The following is a 16958-nucleotide window of genomic DNA, read 5'->3' as shown; positions in this document are numbered from 1 at the left end:
TTAGCTAATATTTTAGCTAACTATCAGTTTCAGCTTTTTCAGCTATTAGCTTCAGTGATTTCAGCTATCAGCTTCAGTGTTTTTAGCAATCAATTTCAGCATCTTCAGCTATTAGCACTAGCATCTTCAGCGGCTACATTTAGCTTACAGCATTCACACTAGCATTATCACAGTTAGTACTATATATCTAGCTTATAATTAGGTTAAAAAGTCACGGTTTTAAAGTTTTAAAAATGTTGTTTTAGAGTGTTCAAGGAATGTTTATCCTGTTCGGCCCGTGTGTTTTAGATTTTATGCCCCTTGTATGATTGAGTTTGACATCCTTGCTTTACAGTGTATGTACACTGATTGTACAAGAGAACTGGACTGAGTGAGTGTGACATCACTCATAGAAAATTAATTACTTAATTCCACCTCAAACTAAATGAAGTCAATTCATCCGCCATTTTTTCAGGGCACGGACGCCGCCATGTTGGAGCCAGACATCGTCAATAAGTAGTGATTGGTCTGAATCAATCTCTCTAACCAGGAGTGATCTTGTTAGAAAACCACACCCCTACCACTTGAACCTGTCAATCAAACATTTGACGTGGGGGCCAGTGGGCACCAGATACTTTTATTGAGGCATCTGATTGGTCAGTTTATAACTTGAATAACTTGCTATGAAGCAAACAATAGCAAGAATATGTTCAAAAAAGGTATCATAGCAATAATGACTGAGTAACTACTGTTTATTTTTCTATAGAAGAATGTGGGATTTTGGCTTCTTGGAGCCAGCAGGTACTTCCTGTTTGGAATGAAAGGGGGGAGGAGTCACTCAATCCAATTTTCATTTACAGTCAACGTTTGGTAAATTTTGACAGTAGCCTCTTTATTTTTTTTTTCCAGAAACAAGATGTATTTACTGAACATTTGCCTTGAAATAACTCCTATGTTGTGTTCGGGTCAAAACTGAGTGTGAAAATGGGCAGACATCGTCCCAAACACAATATAATGTTTAAAAAAAGGGTGTTAATTTATTTATTGTATATTTATTGTCTTGCAGAGTGCAAACCAGATTGTGCCTCGTGCTTCAGTGAGCATTTCTGCACACGTTGTCACCCAGGTCACTTCCTGTTTCAAGGGAAATGTGGAAACAGCTGTCCACATGGGCTGGCGGCGAACACGGAGCTCAGAGAGTGCGCAGGTAACACACGTTTCAACACCACTCATCTAACACCTGAAACTGTCTTTGTCACAGCGTGACTCGTCTGTGTGTGTCAGAGTGTCCTACAGGCTGTGAGCTGTGTGTGAACAGGAATGTGTGCAGAAGATGCAGAGCAGATATGTTCCATCTGCACGGCCGCTGCCACCACACCTGTCCTGGAGGGTTCACGCCTGACGTGCAGCTCATGCAGTGCAGCCCCCAAAGTGAGCTCTAATTCTTAGATTTGCATCTCTCTCTTTCTAAACAAACTCTTTTTTCCCCCTGATGGTTTGTTGTTTCCCCAAGCTCTCTGTGAGGTTGGAGAATGGACAAGTTGGAGTCAGTGTGCTCCGAAAGGGGGCACTTGTTTTTCAGAAGGGAAGAGGAAACTCGCACTCGACAAGTCTCGAGTGTCCATGCCGACCCCTGCCCTCTAGAGGTCAGGAAGTGTATCGTCAAGAAAAGGAGTAAGCTGTGACGAGTTTTGAGAGAAAGAAAAATAAACTTTATTTCAACTGTTGATATTTTCTATAAAAAAAGGAAATGTTTTTAATAAAACACTAAACAAAAATAAGTGAACATATTTTTCTATGTACAGTCCAAAGGAAAATTGTGTACATTATAAATAAATGTGTGTACATATAATTGAGCCATATCTTGGAGATTTTTAAAGATGTCATTTTTTTTTTTTTTTTTTTTTTTTTAAGTTTAACTCAAAAGCCAGAAACTCTTTTTTCAGTATTACTGATCTGCAGTGGAGGTCTAAAATTTGATCTAAAGCCCTGTCAATGCTATTAAAATATTAGTTTATTAGATTTTCTGAAGCATAGGACAGAGGTCTGACCTCTGATGAAAACAAACACACATCATTAAATGATTGATGGTTCAGAGAGCTTAAATCTCCACCAGAGGTAGGGGGCAGAGACTGCAATTCATTTGGTTTAAAAGCTGTCTGGTAACCAGAAGGTCAGGGGCTCAAATCCCAAGCTTGACAGTCATTGTGTTTTTGATCAAGATAGTTTTATATATATATTTAAAAAAAAACACTTGTGTTTGTGACATCATTTAGCTGTAAAAAGTAATATTTAAAAGCATAAAAAATACAATTTCTCAATTAATAATAATAAAAAAGCTGTATCAGGAGAATTTGGGTGAATAATACTTTAATGAATGTAGTCAGTATTGTTTAATACGTTTTTTTTTTACCAGCAATGTTGTTACAGTTTGGGAAATGTGAACGGAACTTGTTTCCGGGTGAAGTGCGTACTGCGCACGCGTGTTGCGTGTCACGTGAGTTCATTCCAGGCCAGCTGAGCTCAGTTCAGGCTGTGAATGGTTGAGGCCAGAACTAACACGTCTTTTTAGTCTGAATACTGGTAGTTTGTGTTCAAATTATACATTAAAAGCAGCTCCATTTAATGCGGCTTTGTGTGTATCTTCGACTCAGCTGACGAGGATTTTTTTGGGGGGGCTCCTTGTGTTCGGGTGAGTATTTCCATGGAGAAATGAAGCTAATTCGGTAGCTATCAAGGACTAAGTTGTTACCGGAATAGCAACAAAAACGCTATTTCATAACTGTTTGGCCATATCAACACGGTTATGTTGAGACTTTAGGATTCATAGATAGACTGTCTGTAACATTAGAAAAACACAAACTGTTCTGAATGTGATTTGTAGCTCGTAAACTTAGTTAGCATCCAGTTAGCTATGTTGCCAGTTTTGTTATTTCTGGCTAAAAATGTCCCCTAAATTCAGTAAGTTGGTGCCTAAAAAAATAAGATGCTAACTGTTCTGCTGAAAAAAATAAAACGCACTCGGAATATTAGACGCTTGAATTTTTATACCAAAGTATAGAAGCTAAAAACCTGTAGGAAGGCGTTTCCAGAAGAGTCAATAAAGCAGCTCCGGGTTGCCAGGTGGTGCAACAGGAAAAGTGAGCTGAAGCAGAAAAGTAAACAAGCAAAGAAAGCAGCTTAGCTTTTAAATAACATATCAAGTGTCACAAAGAGGATTATTAGTTAGTTATATTTAAAATGTCAGGTTAGCACGGGCTAAACCAGAGGTGTCAAACTCAATCGCACAGGGGGTCAAAGTTTGAAACACTTTAACCGAACAAGATAAACATTTATTAAACACTAAAAATACATTTTTAAAACTTTAAAAACATTACTTTTTTAACGCAGCCGGAACGTCTGGTCGCAGCCAATACCTACCCTAACCCTATCCTGGTCAACGTCTGGTACTGCATCCAGAACCAGTAAACTAACCCTATCCATGTCCATTACTGATACCTCGTCCAGAACCGGTTTCCTAACCCTTGCCTGATCTGCAACTGGTACTGCGTCCAGAACTGGTACCCTAACCCTGGCATGCCCCACGTCTGGTTCTACGGCCAGAACTGCTACACTAACCCTGGCCTGGTCCACGTCCAAAACCGGTACCCTAACCCTAGGCTGGTCCTTGTCTGGTCCACATCCAGAACCGGTACCTTAACCCTAACCAGGTCCGCATCTTGTACCGTGTCCGGAACCCGTACTTGTCCTCGTTCGGTACAGACTGTCTGGTACCAGGTTAAGGTTAGGATACCGGTGCGGTCCACGTCCCAGTACCACACCAGCACCGGTTTGTGGCCATAAAGATGGGGAGCTTTGATTTAATCAGATGTCAAAAATGACGAGTCGGGGAAACCCAAAGGTCAAAATGCGTCAAATGTGACAATTCCACAACGAGAATCTGATGGAGTACGATTCTAGAACAAGGTAACATCGGGCCGTTTACAAAAATATCTAATGTTCTGGTGGCCCGGATAGAATCTCCCAGCGGGCCGGCGCCGGCTCTTGACTTTGACACGTGGACTAAACTAAATGAATTTTAAAGAAGTTTTTTGGGCTAAAGTACTTGTGCAAAGTATTAGTAAGTTAGCAATATTTTACTGTAGTTGTGTATCAGTAGCAGCCTCTAAATACACATATTTTAGGTGTTTATTTGTGTTTGAATACTGTACTTAAATTGTTTTTGGTCTTTCTGTCTTGTGCTTTTGCAGCATGGCTGGGTGTGAAGGAGTGGATTTTTCCAATGCAAAGTTGAAGGAGAAATCTAAAGAAAGCTCCTCTGGCTGCTCTGCTCCAGAGTGCGCCATCTGCCTGCAGAGCTGCGTGCACCCCGTATGCCTCCCGTGCGCCCACGTCTTCTGCTTCCTGTGTGTCAAAGGCGCGTCCTGGCAGAGCAAGCGCTGCGCTCTCTGCCGACAGGAGATCCCTGAAGACTTCCTGGAGCGGCCGGTCCTCCTCTCTCCTGAAGATCTGAAAGCGGCGGCGGCGGGGCTCAGCGGGAGCGAGTCCCGCGGGGTCTACGCGTGGTACTACGAGGGGCACAACGGCTGGTGGCAGTACGATGGGAGGACCAGTGGAGAGTTGGAGGAAGCCTTTGTGAAGAACAAGAAAAGCATCGAGATGCTGATTGCGGGATTTCTTTATGTGGCGGACTTGGAGAACATGGTGCAATATCGCAGGAATGAGCACGGCCGAAGACGCAAAATTAAGAGGGATGTGATGAACATTCCCAAAAAAGGGGTGGCAGGACTGAGGTTGGAACCTCCTTCAATCCCTAATTTGACCTCTGCGACAGTAGAACGCATTAGTTCTGCTGATGGATCAGACACTGCAGGTCCTACATCTTCATCCGTTGGAATCATTGCTTCCGTTACTCCGGTTCGACCCCAAACCCTGCTGGGACGCCCCCTCATCAGCCCTACTGCACCTTCCTCCTTGGAACAGGCGTTCTCCCAGCTCCTCATCAGCCAGCCAGAGGGTGAAGAGGTGGAGGGAGACGATGACTCACAAGCATATGAGATTGGGTCAGGAAGCAGTGAAAGCGAGGATGAAGGGGGGGTGGATTCGACCACGCGGAGACGACGCAGACACTGCCCACTAAGAGAGAGTCAGCCAACCAGAATCCCTCCCAGAGGAGGCCCGCCGAGCTCCGCCGTCATCCCGCGCTCCCGCAGTCCTGACGGCAGTGCGGTGTGAGGGAACGGCGGCGAGACACACTCTGAGCAAAAAAAAAAAAGCATTTCAAATGACTCCTGAAAGGAGCATTCATCACTGCGTGCCATATGTAATCGTCATTTAGAAGTGCTTCATTTCTCCCTTTTTAACACCAGAATCAGTTTAGATTCACAAGAAAGTTAGTGTTAAATAACTAACCAGAATGCAGCATTCTTGACACAGAACTTTCTGTCCAGGTGATGTTGCATTAAAAAGATAAAAGTTTTAACATGTTTTACATCATAAAAGTTTTTTTAAAATGGACTCTTGATGCTTTAAACACTGCATGAGGTCGTTTTATTTGATGTAGTCAAACCCAAATTCTTTTTTTTCTAGAAGGTCAAGCTTCCATGTAGCAGCTTATGTCACGATGAGGGTGCAATTCCTCATTTTTGACACCAAAAAAAAAAGCTTGTTTTAGAAATGAAGTGCACCTGTGTAGGACTGTGTGCTGAAACGCCACTGGCAGATCCACTGGAAACTTCTCGTTTATAAATGTAGAGACCCATAGGGGTTCTATTTCTTGTGGTATTCCCAGCAGGGCCAATATCAAGGCTGCACTTGGGTGAGCTCACAGTTTCTTTATTAAAATGTAAGCTGGTGTTTTTTTTTCTTCTTTTCTGTGGTGTTTGTCTGTGTTGAAGTTAATAAAGTATTTATATACGCCGAAATGTGTTGGTTATTTATCATTTATTTCAGATGCAGTCGCCACTGTTGGCCACTAGGTGTAGCTGTTTCTAACAATTTAGGTTGTTTATTGAGCCTCAATTTAAAAAATATCAAAAGTGGGAGAAAAAACTCTAGAGGAGCCAAGGTGGTCACATTAGTCAACATATTTATTATTTATACTTATATCAGGTTTCCCTTGAAAAATACATTTATCTCAATGGGATTTCATGGTAAAATAAAGGTTTAAAAATAAATCTTAACGCTTAAATGGAAAAAAATCAATATTTTATAAATGTAAAATAAAACTCTTTAGCCCTTTTCTACAGACTGTGTGTGTTATGGAAATGTTCATTCATACTTTGCCAACACACACAAAGCTGCTCACCAGAGTGAAGAAAACCAAAGACTGTGTGTCTGCACTCTGGTTGTGACTTGAATAAGAATCGTCAGTAAATGAGCCAGCGTTCCACTTCTCTATAAGAGTTTCCAAATACAAAGGATGTATATTTATCAGTAACTTTAGCCAGATGTTTTGTGTTTTCAAATTATAGGTCACATGCATGTGAATCACGGGCAAAAACGTACTTTTCCAAACTTTTTTTTTTTTTTTTTTTTTTTTTTCCAAAAGAAAAATAAATAATTTACATGTTTAATGAATTGTGCATTTATAACATGGGCCTGCAATCCAGGAAGCAGCACAAAAACATGTCTGAGGAGTGTTGGTGTTTTGGTTCTGTGGGGACAATAAAGGTGGAATTAGGGAAAAGGGCAAAAGAAAAAAAGACAAATGAGTACTTTTGTACAAAACTGGCAACTCTAAGGAAAGTTTGCACACTTTTCTAACTCCATTACTGTCACAATTTAGTAAATAAATGACAAAATTTGAACTTCATCTGCACAATAATAGCTACCAAAACACAGGAAAGTCTTTTCATGGTCGATCTCATGTCGCTTTGTTGATTGAAAGTCTATTTAGTCCAAAATATTAAGTATTCAATGGATTCACTCATAGAGTAACTTTATGTAAGCTAACGGTGTGAGGCGTTAACGCGATTGATCGAACCAGAATTAACTCATTAATGTGTATTAGCTGTGAGATCAGCGTAATAAAACTCAGTCTAAAATACCTTTTTTACATTCTGTTATTGAGATTTTATTAAGTTGAAGAGATAATACAGCATTTATTTGTAGTTTTTGGACAAAAGCGATCTTTTATTTAAAAAAAATGAGGCGGAAGACAAACTTCGATCTGATTGCTGCAACACAGAGCGAAAGATCAGCTACAGTGGGCGGAGCCTAACAAAGCTGTCTGCTATTAGAAATCCAACAACGAAGAAACTGATCAATATTCTATTTTGGGATATGGACCAATATGAATTCTTTAAAATAACGAAGACCAACATTGTCTAAAAATTGCAGAATATCCACAGTTCACGACGAAAGTCTCGCCCGCCGCTGTTACGAGAGGCGAGCAGTTCAGAGTGGACAGACACGCCTCCACCTGAGAGCAGATTCCAGCTGACCCGAAATCCAGACGGATCAAAAAACATCTCCCAAAAAGATTTATTTCATTATTTTTCACAAACACAATAAGGAACATTTATGAGAAAAAAGAAAAAGCTGGAGAACAAAACAGATTTCCATGAAAAATGTCAAATGGACAGCAGTGCTTTAGGAGAGAAATTCTTATTTCTGGTTCCAAAGGGTTAAAAACAAACGTTCTAAATGTAAAACAATGCGTGTGGTTTTATATTATGATTATTTCCAGTTAATAAGTGACTGGCAAATACTGTATTAAAAAATAAAAAAAAAAAAAAAAAAAAAGAGTTGCGATAAATTTTTTCCAGGTTTGCGGTTCATTAGTAACATTTTTTAATCGATTTCCGGCCCTAATAATGTAAACACAATCTTTTTGTGTTGGTTATGTGTGCTTCTAGCACAAACCTATACTTTTGGCCCAGTTGAGCCTTTATTGACCTGCAAGCTGCTGGCTGAACCAAATAAAAACCAATGAGCAGCTTCTGGAACAATCTATCCAATACAATCTATAGTGATTATGAAAGAAGTTGCATCACAGATTGACATCATGGAAACAAAATCTGTATTTTTAAATGAGCACATTTACAGCAGCCGAGGACATTAAGGGACAAACTTCAGACGATTTGAAAGACAAGGACGGAGACACAGAAACATGCAGGCTGACTAACAGTGTACGTCTTTCTGGCTAGACTGGGAGCGCAGTATATGATGTGGCCAAACATAGTTTGTCAGACAGACAGACAGACAGGAGGCGACTTTACTGAATGTTTTCAGACACATTGCTGCTCTTTAAATATGCGCGCCGCATCCTGCTTTTAAGCCACCTGTAGTCTGCAAGAAAGCACACACCCTGAATTCAGCACTGCAGCAATTATAGCCACATCAATCACGTCTTTCATCACCCTCACACCAGCAGAACATTGTTGATGCATGGATTATTTGTGACCCACTTTACAGTTTTACTAGTTAGATGCTCATTTGGTGTCTTTGCACGGAAACATTGTTAACAGATTTCACAGTTAAGCGGCTCCGCTGCACCTTTTCCTCTGTCCTGCAGCTGAACACAATACATTTATGCAAAGCAGGGCGAGTATTTCTAAGTGTAACGCAAAGATTCACAGACCCGTACCTCACTGTTGCCAGGAGCCAGGGATGACTTCACTACTGTAACTCTCATCGACTTCACACCATTAGAGCCTATCAAGTGACATACCTCCCTAAGCCTGCAGCTACTGAACCATTTATATCAGCTATGTATTAACGTGACGATGCCTAAAATCATAAAGTACTGGGAATGTTCCATAAAGGTCTTATGATATGACTTCACTTCATATTTTGGGGTTGGACTTTAAGGCGTCTTGAATGGAGACCGTTTGGGAGAACATAAAAATGTTTCGGTTTGCTCTGCAGCCGTATGAGAAAATGTAAGAGCTGCATTTCTCTGCATACGTTTTATGTGCACTGCATTTAAATAAAGTGGTGACTTATTCTGCAAATTTTTTCTTGTACCAGAATTTCTACCTTTAATACTCTTGAAAGTCTTTAAAAAAGATTTTCTGTCCATAAAGACTATGAACAGAACCGGTGATAAAGGGCAGCCCTGCCGGAGTCCAACATGCACCGGGAACAGATCTGACTTACTGCCGGCCATGCGAACCAAGCTCCTGCTCCGGTCGTACAGAGACCGGACAGCCCTGAGTAAGGCTCCCCAGACCCCATACTCCCAGAGCACCCTCCACAGGACACCATGGGGAACGTGGTCGAACGCCTTCTCCAAATCCACAAAACACTTATGGACTGGATGAGCGAACTCCCACGAACCCTCCAGCACCCTGAAGAGGGTGTAGAGCTGGTCCACTGTTCCACGACCAGGACGGAAACCGCACTGTTGTTCTTGAATCTGAGGTTCGACTATCGGACGGACTCTCCTCTCCAGTACCCTGGCATAGACTTTCCCAGGAAGGCTGAGGAGTGTGATTCCCCGGTAGTTGGAACACACCCTCCGGTCCCCCTTCTTGAAAAGGGGAACCACCACCCCAGTCTGCCAGTCCAGAGGTACGGTTCCTGTCTGCCACGCAATGCTGCAGAGAGGTGTCAGCCAAGACACTCCTACAACATCCAGAGACTTGAGGTACTCAGGGCGAACCTCATCCACCCCTGGAGCCTTGCCACCGAGGACCTCTTTGACTACCTCGGTGACCTCAGCTTGGGTGATGGACAGTTCCACCCCAGTGTCCTCAGCCTCTGCTTCCTCAACGGAAGGCGTGTCAGCAGGGTTTAGGAGATCCTCAAAGTATTCCTTCCACTGCCCGACAATGTCCCCAGTTGAGGTCAGCTGATCCCCACCTGCACTGAAAACGGTGCCTGTAGAAATCTGCTTTCCCCTACTGAGGCGCCGGATGGTTTGCTAGAATCTCTTTGAGGTCAACCGATAGTCCTTCTCCATGGCCTCACCAAACTCCTCCAAGGACCAAGTTTTTTTCCTCCAAAACACTCCGGGCTGCAGACTGCTGGTACCTGTCAGCTGCCTCTGGAGTCCCACAAGCCAGCCATGCCTGATAGGACTCTTTCTTTAGCTTGAGGGGGTTGCTGCCACGACAGGCGCCAGAGAACTTGCGACCGCAGCTCCGGGAAGCAGCGGAGACAATAGAGGTGGATAACATGGTCCACTCGGACTCAATGTCACCAACCTCCCTCGGTACCTGCTTGAAGTTTTCCCGGATGTGGGAGTTAAAGACCTCCCTGACGGAGGGCTCAGGCAGACGTTCCCAGCAGACCCTCACACTACGTTTAGGTCTGCCAAGTCTTTCCGGCCTCCTCCCCTGCCAGTGAATCCAACTCACCACCAGGTAGTGATCAGTGGACAGCTCAGCCCCTCTCTTTACCCGAGTGTCCAGAACACACGGCCGGAGATCGCCTGAAACGACTACAAAGTCGATCATCGATCTCCTACCTAGGGTGTCCTGATGCCAGGTGTACTGATGGACACCTTTGTGTTCGAACATGGTGTTTGTTATGGACAAACTATGACGTGCACAGAAGTCCAACAACAAAACACCGCTTGGTTTCAGGTCAGGGAGGCCATTCCTACCAATCATGCCCCTCCAGGTGCCACTGTCATTGCCCATGTGGGCATTGAAGTCCCCCAGGAGGAGGACGGAGTCCCCTGTTGGGGCACTTTCCAGTACCCCTTCAAGAGACACCAGGGCCGGGTACTCCGAACTGCTGTTTGGCCCTTAAGCCGAATCCACAGTCAGAGACCTGTCCCCCACCCGAAGGCGAAGGGACACTGGTGTGAACTCCAACAATTGGCGGCTGAGCTGGGGGCTCACAAGTAAGCCCACCCCACCCCGCCGCCTCTCACCATGGGCAACTCCAGAGTGGTAGAGAGTCCAGCCTCTCTCGAGGGACTGAGTTTCAGAGCCTAGGATGTGCGTGGAGGGGAGCCCAACTATATCTAGTCGGTATCTCTCAACCTCTCGCACCAGCTCAGGCTCCTTCCCTCCCAGAGAGGTGACGTTCCATGTCCCAAAAGCCAAATTCCATGCACGGGGTTTGGGCCGCGGAGGCACTCGCCTTCGACCGCCCAAACCACATTGCACTATCCCCTTCAGATCTCTCCTGCAGGTGGTGGGCCCACACATCGCTCCTACAACAGCTCAGGGATGCCCTCACAAAGATTTGGGAGGAAATGCCACAAGACACCATCCGTCGTCTCATTAGGAGCATACCGCCACGTTGTCAAGCATGCATACAAGCTTGCGGGGGCCACACAAGATACTGAAAAGCATTTGGAGTTGCAGAAATTAAGTTTAGGAAAAAATGGACTAGCCTGCCACATCTTCATTTCACTCTGATTTTATGGTGTCTACACAATTGAGCCTCTGTAGGCTGAAAACTTTTATTTCCATTAAAAGACTCGGCATCCTTTTGTTCCTAAGACACTGACCTGTCGTTATTTGTATAAATATCCAACTTCATGTTGAGATCAGATGTATCTAATGGGTTTCTTTAAAGTGCTCCTCTAATTTTTGTGAGCAGTATAAATATATATATTTTGATGGGGTAAATTAACTTTCTAAATAAATATTCTTAAGCTTGGAGCAAACAAAATTGTTACATTTAATTGATTTAGGCATAGCTTTAATGAAGACATTTCAATTCTAGTGACAGTAATACTCTTTAACTCCAAATTATAAAATCTCCATTACAGAGCAAGTACTAAATCAGAAATTTTAGATGAAAAAATTCTGTTGTTGCAGAGTTCATTTTTTTGTCTGGTGAATGTTAGAGATGAAGATACTTTCCCCAACTTGGACATATTATTAGCTTGAAAATATTATAATTATAATTATTACAAAAAAGCTCTTAACCTCTGTATTTGAAAACACAAGTCTTTTCATCTGTGTGTGTTTCCCAAATTAATGTCGGCACGTGAATCATCCGCAGTCCGGTCGTTGAAGTTGTTCCCAGATGACCACTCCACTAAAATCAAATTAACATGGATTCATATTCACATTGAAGGAGGTCATTATGTTCACCACTCCCGAAGCAACACCAGCCAATCCCACGAGAGCACGACGCCCTTGTTTTGAAAGTCGACCCCTGAGGTTCGCCTTTCAAAGCTGGGACATCTGGGGCCGATTCTATAAAAAGGTCTGGAATTCTCTGTGCTTTTGGCTCCTGCTGCTTTGTCCCTAATGATTCCCCCTGTCTTGCATGGCTTCACCAATGAATGGACACTGACACATCAGACAGGTGGACGAAGACAGAGTGATCCAGGTTATGATGCTAAATCCAGGCTATCTGGTGGAACATTTTGCACCATTCAGAATAAGGGAATGAAAAATGGATGTGTGGAGAGGTGGGATTTAAATGTATACCTGAGGTCTAACAGGGCTGACCCTTAAATGAAGTATTCAAGCCATCAGCACTCCCAGCAGGTGGGCATTAGCTCAGAGATTTATGTGTTCAGGTTAGGATTTAGACTCAGCTCATTAGAAAAAAACATTTGAGACTATATTACTAATATTTTAATCATTTAAAAAGATTAATGCATCATTAATTATGTAGTTCACTGAGGAGACCCTGTAAAAGAGCTTAATTTCAGCCCGATCCCACTGCAGTTTAAGCTCCAGAGCAGGGTGGTCCTGTCGCTCCTCGTCACTTTTTGTGTGAAACGTGGACACATACCTCCAAAGAAACCCCTCAGCTCTCTATTTCGAGTCTGTCTCAAAGAAGACTGACACATGCTGAAGGTTTTATTGTCCACCCCCCCATGCACACCCCCTCCAGCCATGCTCCTGAATGACAGGACAGAGAAGGAGGACAGGTGGATGTGAGCATGAGGAGGAGAGAAGGAACGTGACATTCCCACGTGCTGCAGACATCCAAGAAAAATGAATCAGCCGCCAGGAACAAATTCCGACAGTCAACTGGAATATTTAGGCTTTACAGTCGAATGAAAGGAAAGGTGGAGATGACTTTGGTGAGAGCAGCCATGATGTTGGTTTAGAAACAGGAGTTGGAGGTAGTAGGGATGAAGATGTTCTCTTTGGGAATGATGAGGATGGAGAGGATCAGGAATGAATCCATCAGAGATCTACATGTTTTGATGATAGGTGCACGTTCAGACGAGATGATGTTGGTGAAAGGATGCTGAGATGAAGAGCAAAGAGGATGTTCACAGTGAAGGAGGAGATAAAGGATGCAGGGAATTTGCTAAAGGAAGAGCTGAAAGACAAAGAAGATACAGTAAAATTGATCTCACGAGGAAGTTTAATTTATTTAAAGTTACATTAAATGCCCAATTTTTTTATTTTGGTGCTTTTGCAATAAAATGAACCAAGATGTTTCATTTTTAAGACAAATGTTCACGTTTTCTGATCAGATCAGGGACCTGGAGGACGAGTGTCTGCTCTGAGAATCAAAGCTCCTGGGTTCAAATGTTGGGTCATACCATAACCTGCTTGATTCTCAGCATTAAGGGGCAAATTGGGGGGTTGGGTAAAGTGCAGAGAACACGTTTCCACACCCAGATGAGTGAGAACTAATAGACCCTTCTCACTGTGACATCAGACAAAATGGCGACGTCCCAAAATGTGAATAATCACTTCCGGTTTCAGGGGTTTAGAACAGCAAAGCTAACAGCTGAATGCTACTTAACACAATTTTACGTAAATAATAAAAGATGTCTTTACCAATTTTAACAGAAAAATGTACAATATTTACTTTATGAATGTCCTTCTGAACTGTATTTTCATTTACTGTCTTAGGTCGTTCACAAATCTAAATACAAATGTGAATAATCCTTCAATATTTGAGGTTCTATTGAAAGTATTGACCTTTCATTTGAGTATATTTTATTCTAACAGGTTCTACTTTACTTGATGTTATTTTTAAGTGCGATCAGCACAAAAACTGATCCAAATTCACGTTGGCCACATGTAATAAACACAGCCAAGATGCACATTGCTGGATGCGTCTTTTAACTGCAACCACGGCTAAATTTAATTGTTGTAACAAGAGGTATTTGGTTTTTTGGGGGGTATTTGAAGGGGTCATTGTAAAAATACAAATGTTTACCAAGTGGCACAGCGAATATTTTACTAAGATATGTATTTTCAGCTTTCAAAATAAGAGCGTTTACACACTCGCCATTTTGTGTGGCATCATGTGAAAAGGGTCTATAGAAATTTTTAATCAATCATTAAATCCAGATTTGATTTTAAATGCTTTCATGTCTGAATTATTCATTTTGTGACATGAAATGTTAGTCTAGTTAGTCCATGGATCAATATTTGCGTTTTCATAATCCAGATGACTGATATTATTAAGATATTTCATTGAATGTTTTAATCTCTGATGTCTTCACAGGACTCATGTGTCTTAGAGGATTGATATATGGACGATAGGAAGCAAACGCTCATGTCAGCATTTCCACCAGAGCTTGTAAAACAGATGTTAAAGTCAGTCTTCATGAATGGATCTATACATACTCAATGCTTGATTAGAAAAGGTATTATGTAATTGAGGCAATTATGCGAAGAGTCTCCGCCCAGGTCAGAGTGAGTGTCTTAGTTTGCTGACGTCAAGGAAGCCATGGCTGCAGTTCAGCTGTCCCCTCTTGTTGTTCTCCCCCTTTTTCTCCCCTGTCATCTGGCTGTCTCCACTATTATGAATAGCCGGCCTAATGCGGGACACGCTGTGCCGCGCTCTGTCAGTGTGATGTCTTGAGTCAGGAAGACAAGAGGACAGGCGATGAAGGAGGTGGGGGTAAAAAAGTTTGCCCTTTTCCAGACTTTATACGGCAGATCGTCTGTTTCACAGTTAGTTCATGCAGGCAGGGGGTCGAGTTATTAGGGAGAGCAGGGTGATATCCGACGAGGGGCCTCGTTAAAATGCTGCCGGCCATGGAGGTGCCAACCTGCCAGACAAACTGTCATTTAGACACAACCTGGAAGAAAAAACAGAAGATTGATCTGAAGAGGCTGCTACAAGAGAACTTTAAAAAAAGCATTTTATAGCTGCCAAATGGAAACAGTTGCTAATCAAAAGATGTTTTCATTGGTCGATAAAAATAGTGATGAGCCGGATAAAAGAAGAAGAGCTAAGGAGACAGCAAGAGGAACAAGGCCCCGTAGCCCCCCACCCTCTCTTTATTTATACCCCTAAAGACAGCAGGCTAAGATTTCTGGCACCAAAACACACGTCACGCTTGCTATTTCTGTCTGAGGTGCCGCATAGCGCCAAGAGGCTGGGTGACAGGGCCGAGGTGTCATGCGCCAAGTGACTTTCATACATCCACCTTAACAGTCCTTATGGCTTTTCATAACCCTTCTGCCAAAGGTACAATACACATTGTGTACCATATAGCTTGCCGTAGCGGCTCTCCCTTCATGTGTGTGTGTTGGGAAGCCAGGGGTTGTTGATCTGTGCTGTGAGAAGAGAAACAGGAAAAGTGATCTCTGTGCAGCAAACTGGATATCCTGATAACGATGGGTAACATAACTGCTCTTGTACGAAGTGTTTATGTACTTCGAAGTGTTATCATTGTGCCACAACTTCAGAAATGGGACGTCAACAAATCAAGTCTCCCGATTCGTACAACAGCTCCATGATAGAGATCGGCTTACAGAAGAAACTTTTGATAAAATTGCTTTGAAACTGCAAGAATTTATATGTAGAAATATTCAAATTGTAGTATTTAAATGTTAAAGCTTTATATTTGCAATTTGGATCATGTTAAAACAAAGTATGTGTCAAAGTCAAGGCCAGGGGCCAGATCGGGTAATTCTATCCGGCCCTCAAGATTATTTTATTCTATTGTTACTAATGGCCCGATGTTATTTCTAACTAGTAGAATTTTGACAAAATGTGTTTTATAGAAAGTAAAATATTGAAAGTTATTTAGGTTTAAGTTGATTTATTCCTTCCTGGTTTTATTCATAGTAATATCAAAAATATCAAATTTAAAAAATGTAGCTTTAGAGTGTTCAATAAATGTTTATCCTGTTCGGCCCGCGACTTAAGGTGTGTTTTGGATTTTTGCCCCCTGTGCGATTGAGTCTGACACCCCTGAGTTACAGGATGGAATGATGCTAAGTCTTTCTACTTTTTTCACAAATGAACAAATAAAGAGTCCAAATGATATAAATATAATGAACATTTTGAAAACACAAGGAGAAATTTGGAACAACTTTTGAAAATATCATCCTGATGGAGGTTTTGAAGGAATCTCTGTACACAAGGGACAAGAACAGAACAAACACTAAATACTTATTTGAAATCCTAAAGAAACAGGGATGTTTGTACTTAGGTTTGTACACTTACAAAACCAACACTTTTTCTTTTCCTTTGAAGAGCAGGCCCAGCGAACATTTCAATGTGGGCCCATTTGGGTTACCTTTGTGCTGAATCTGTGGGCCCCAGGTGGGTTTGTCCGCGGGTTCCAAGGTGGCCCCATCTGTGTTCATCTTCAATGGCTTAGATAGGGACTCAGTGGTCTGAATCCCCACATTAACCAGCCGCGGACAGACAGCGTGGCGAGTTAGCGAGCTCCGCTTCCCAGCGAGCCAGACTACTGAGTGCCCAATCAAGCCATTGTGGATAAATACAAATGGGGCCACCAACCCGAGGACAAACCCACCTGGGGCCCACAGATTCAGCCCAAAGGTAACCCATATGGGGCCCACATTGAAATGTTTGCTGGGGGGAACAACCTTTCAAAGAAAAGTTGTTTGAAATGTCCTTGATTGATTCAGTGCCTTGCCCAAGAACACTTGGATACATGGAAGAGTTAGACAGGAACTGAACCTACGATCCTCTGATCGGGGGTTGACCACTCTCATCACTATCATTTTATGCCAAGGGATGGTTCAGATGGATGGTAACACATTTCACTTTGGGAGTTTAAATCTGGTTAAATCAATTTATTCATGCGTTTTTATTTGGGGATTTTATAGAAAATTGGAAAACTGATGTGTCGCCATCTTGATAAAAGGCAAAGAAATGCAGCA

General features: G+C 42.5%; 2 protein-coding genes across 2 annotated transcripts in view; both read left to right on the top strand.

Moving 5' to 3' along the window:
- Window positions 1–1706, top strand: part of LOC112158175 (R-spondin-3) — a 6645-nt gene extending 4939 nt beyond the window's left edge. The window contains exons 3-5 of the mRNA XM_024291400.2: window positions 1046–1186; window positions 1264–1410; window positions 1493–1706. Coding sequence (XP_024147168.1) covers window positions 1046–1186; window positions 1264–1410; window positions 1493–1623 — 419 coding nt within the window. The 3' untranslated portion in view covers window positions 1624–1706. The remainder of the gene's footprint in view (window positions 1–1045; window positions 1187–1263; window positions 1411–1492) is intronic.
- A 150-nt stretch (window positions 1707–1856) lies between these two features.
- Window positions 1857–5898, top strand: LOC112158478 (E3 ubiquitin-protein ligase rnf146). Its single transcript, XM_024291886.2, has 2 exons — window positions 1857–2671; window positions 4230–5898. The coding sequence occupies exon 2, from the start codon at window positions 4231–4233 to the stop codon at window positions 5212–5214; it is 984 nt and encodes a 327-aa protein (XP_024147654.1). The 5' UTR covers window positions 1857–2671; window position 4230; the 3' UTR covers window positions 5215–5898.
- The last annotated feature ends 11060 nt before the right edge of the window (window positions 5899–16958 follow it).

The sequence above is a fragment of the Oryzias melastigma genome, linkage group LG24 (genome assembly GCF_002922805.2).
Source record: "Oryzias melastigma strain HK-1 linkage group LG24, ASM292280v2, whole genome shotgun sequence".
Lineage (NCBI taxonomy): Eukaryota > Metazoa > Chordata > Actinopteri > Beloniformes > Adrianichthyidae > Oryzias > Oryzias melastigma.
This window is presented reverse-complemented; position numbering and strand designations above follow the sequence as displayed.

Coding starts and splice junctions, on each gene's coding strand:
- LOC112158478 (XM_024291886.2), top strand. CDS start 4,231: ATGGCTGGGTGTGAAGGAGTGGATTTTTCCAATGCAAAGTTGAAGGAG.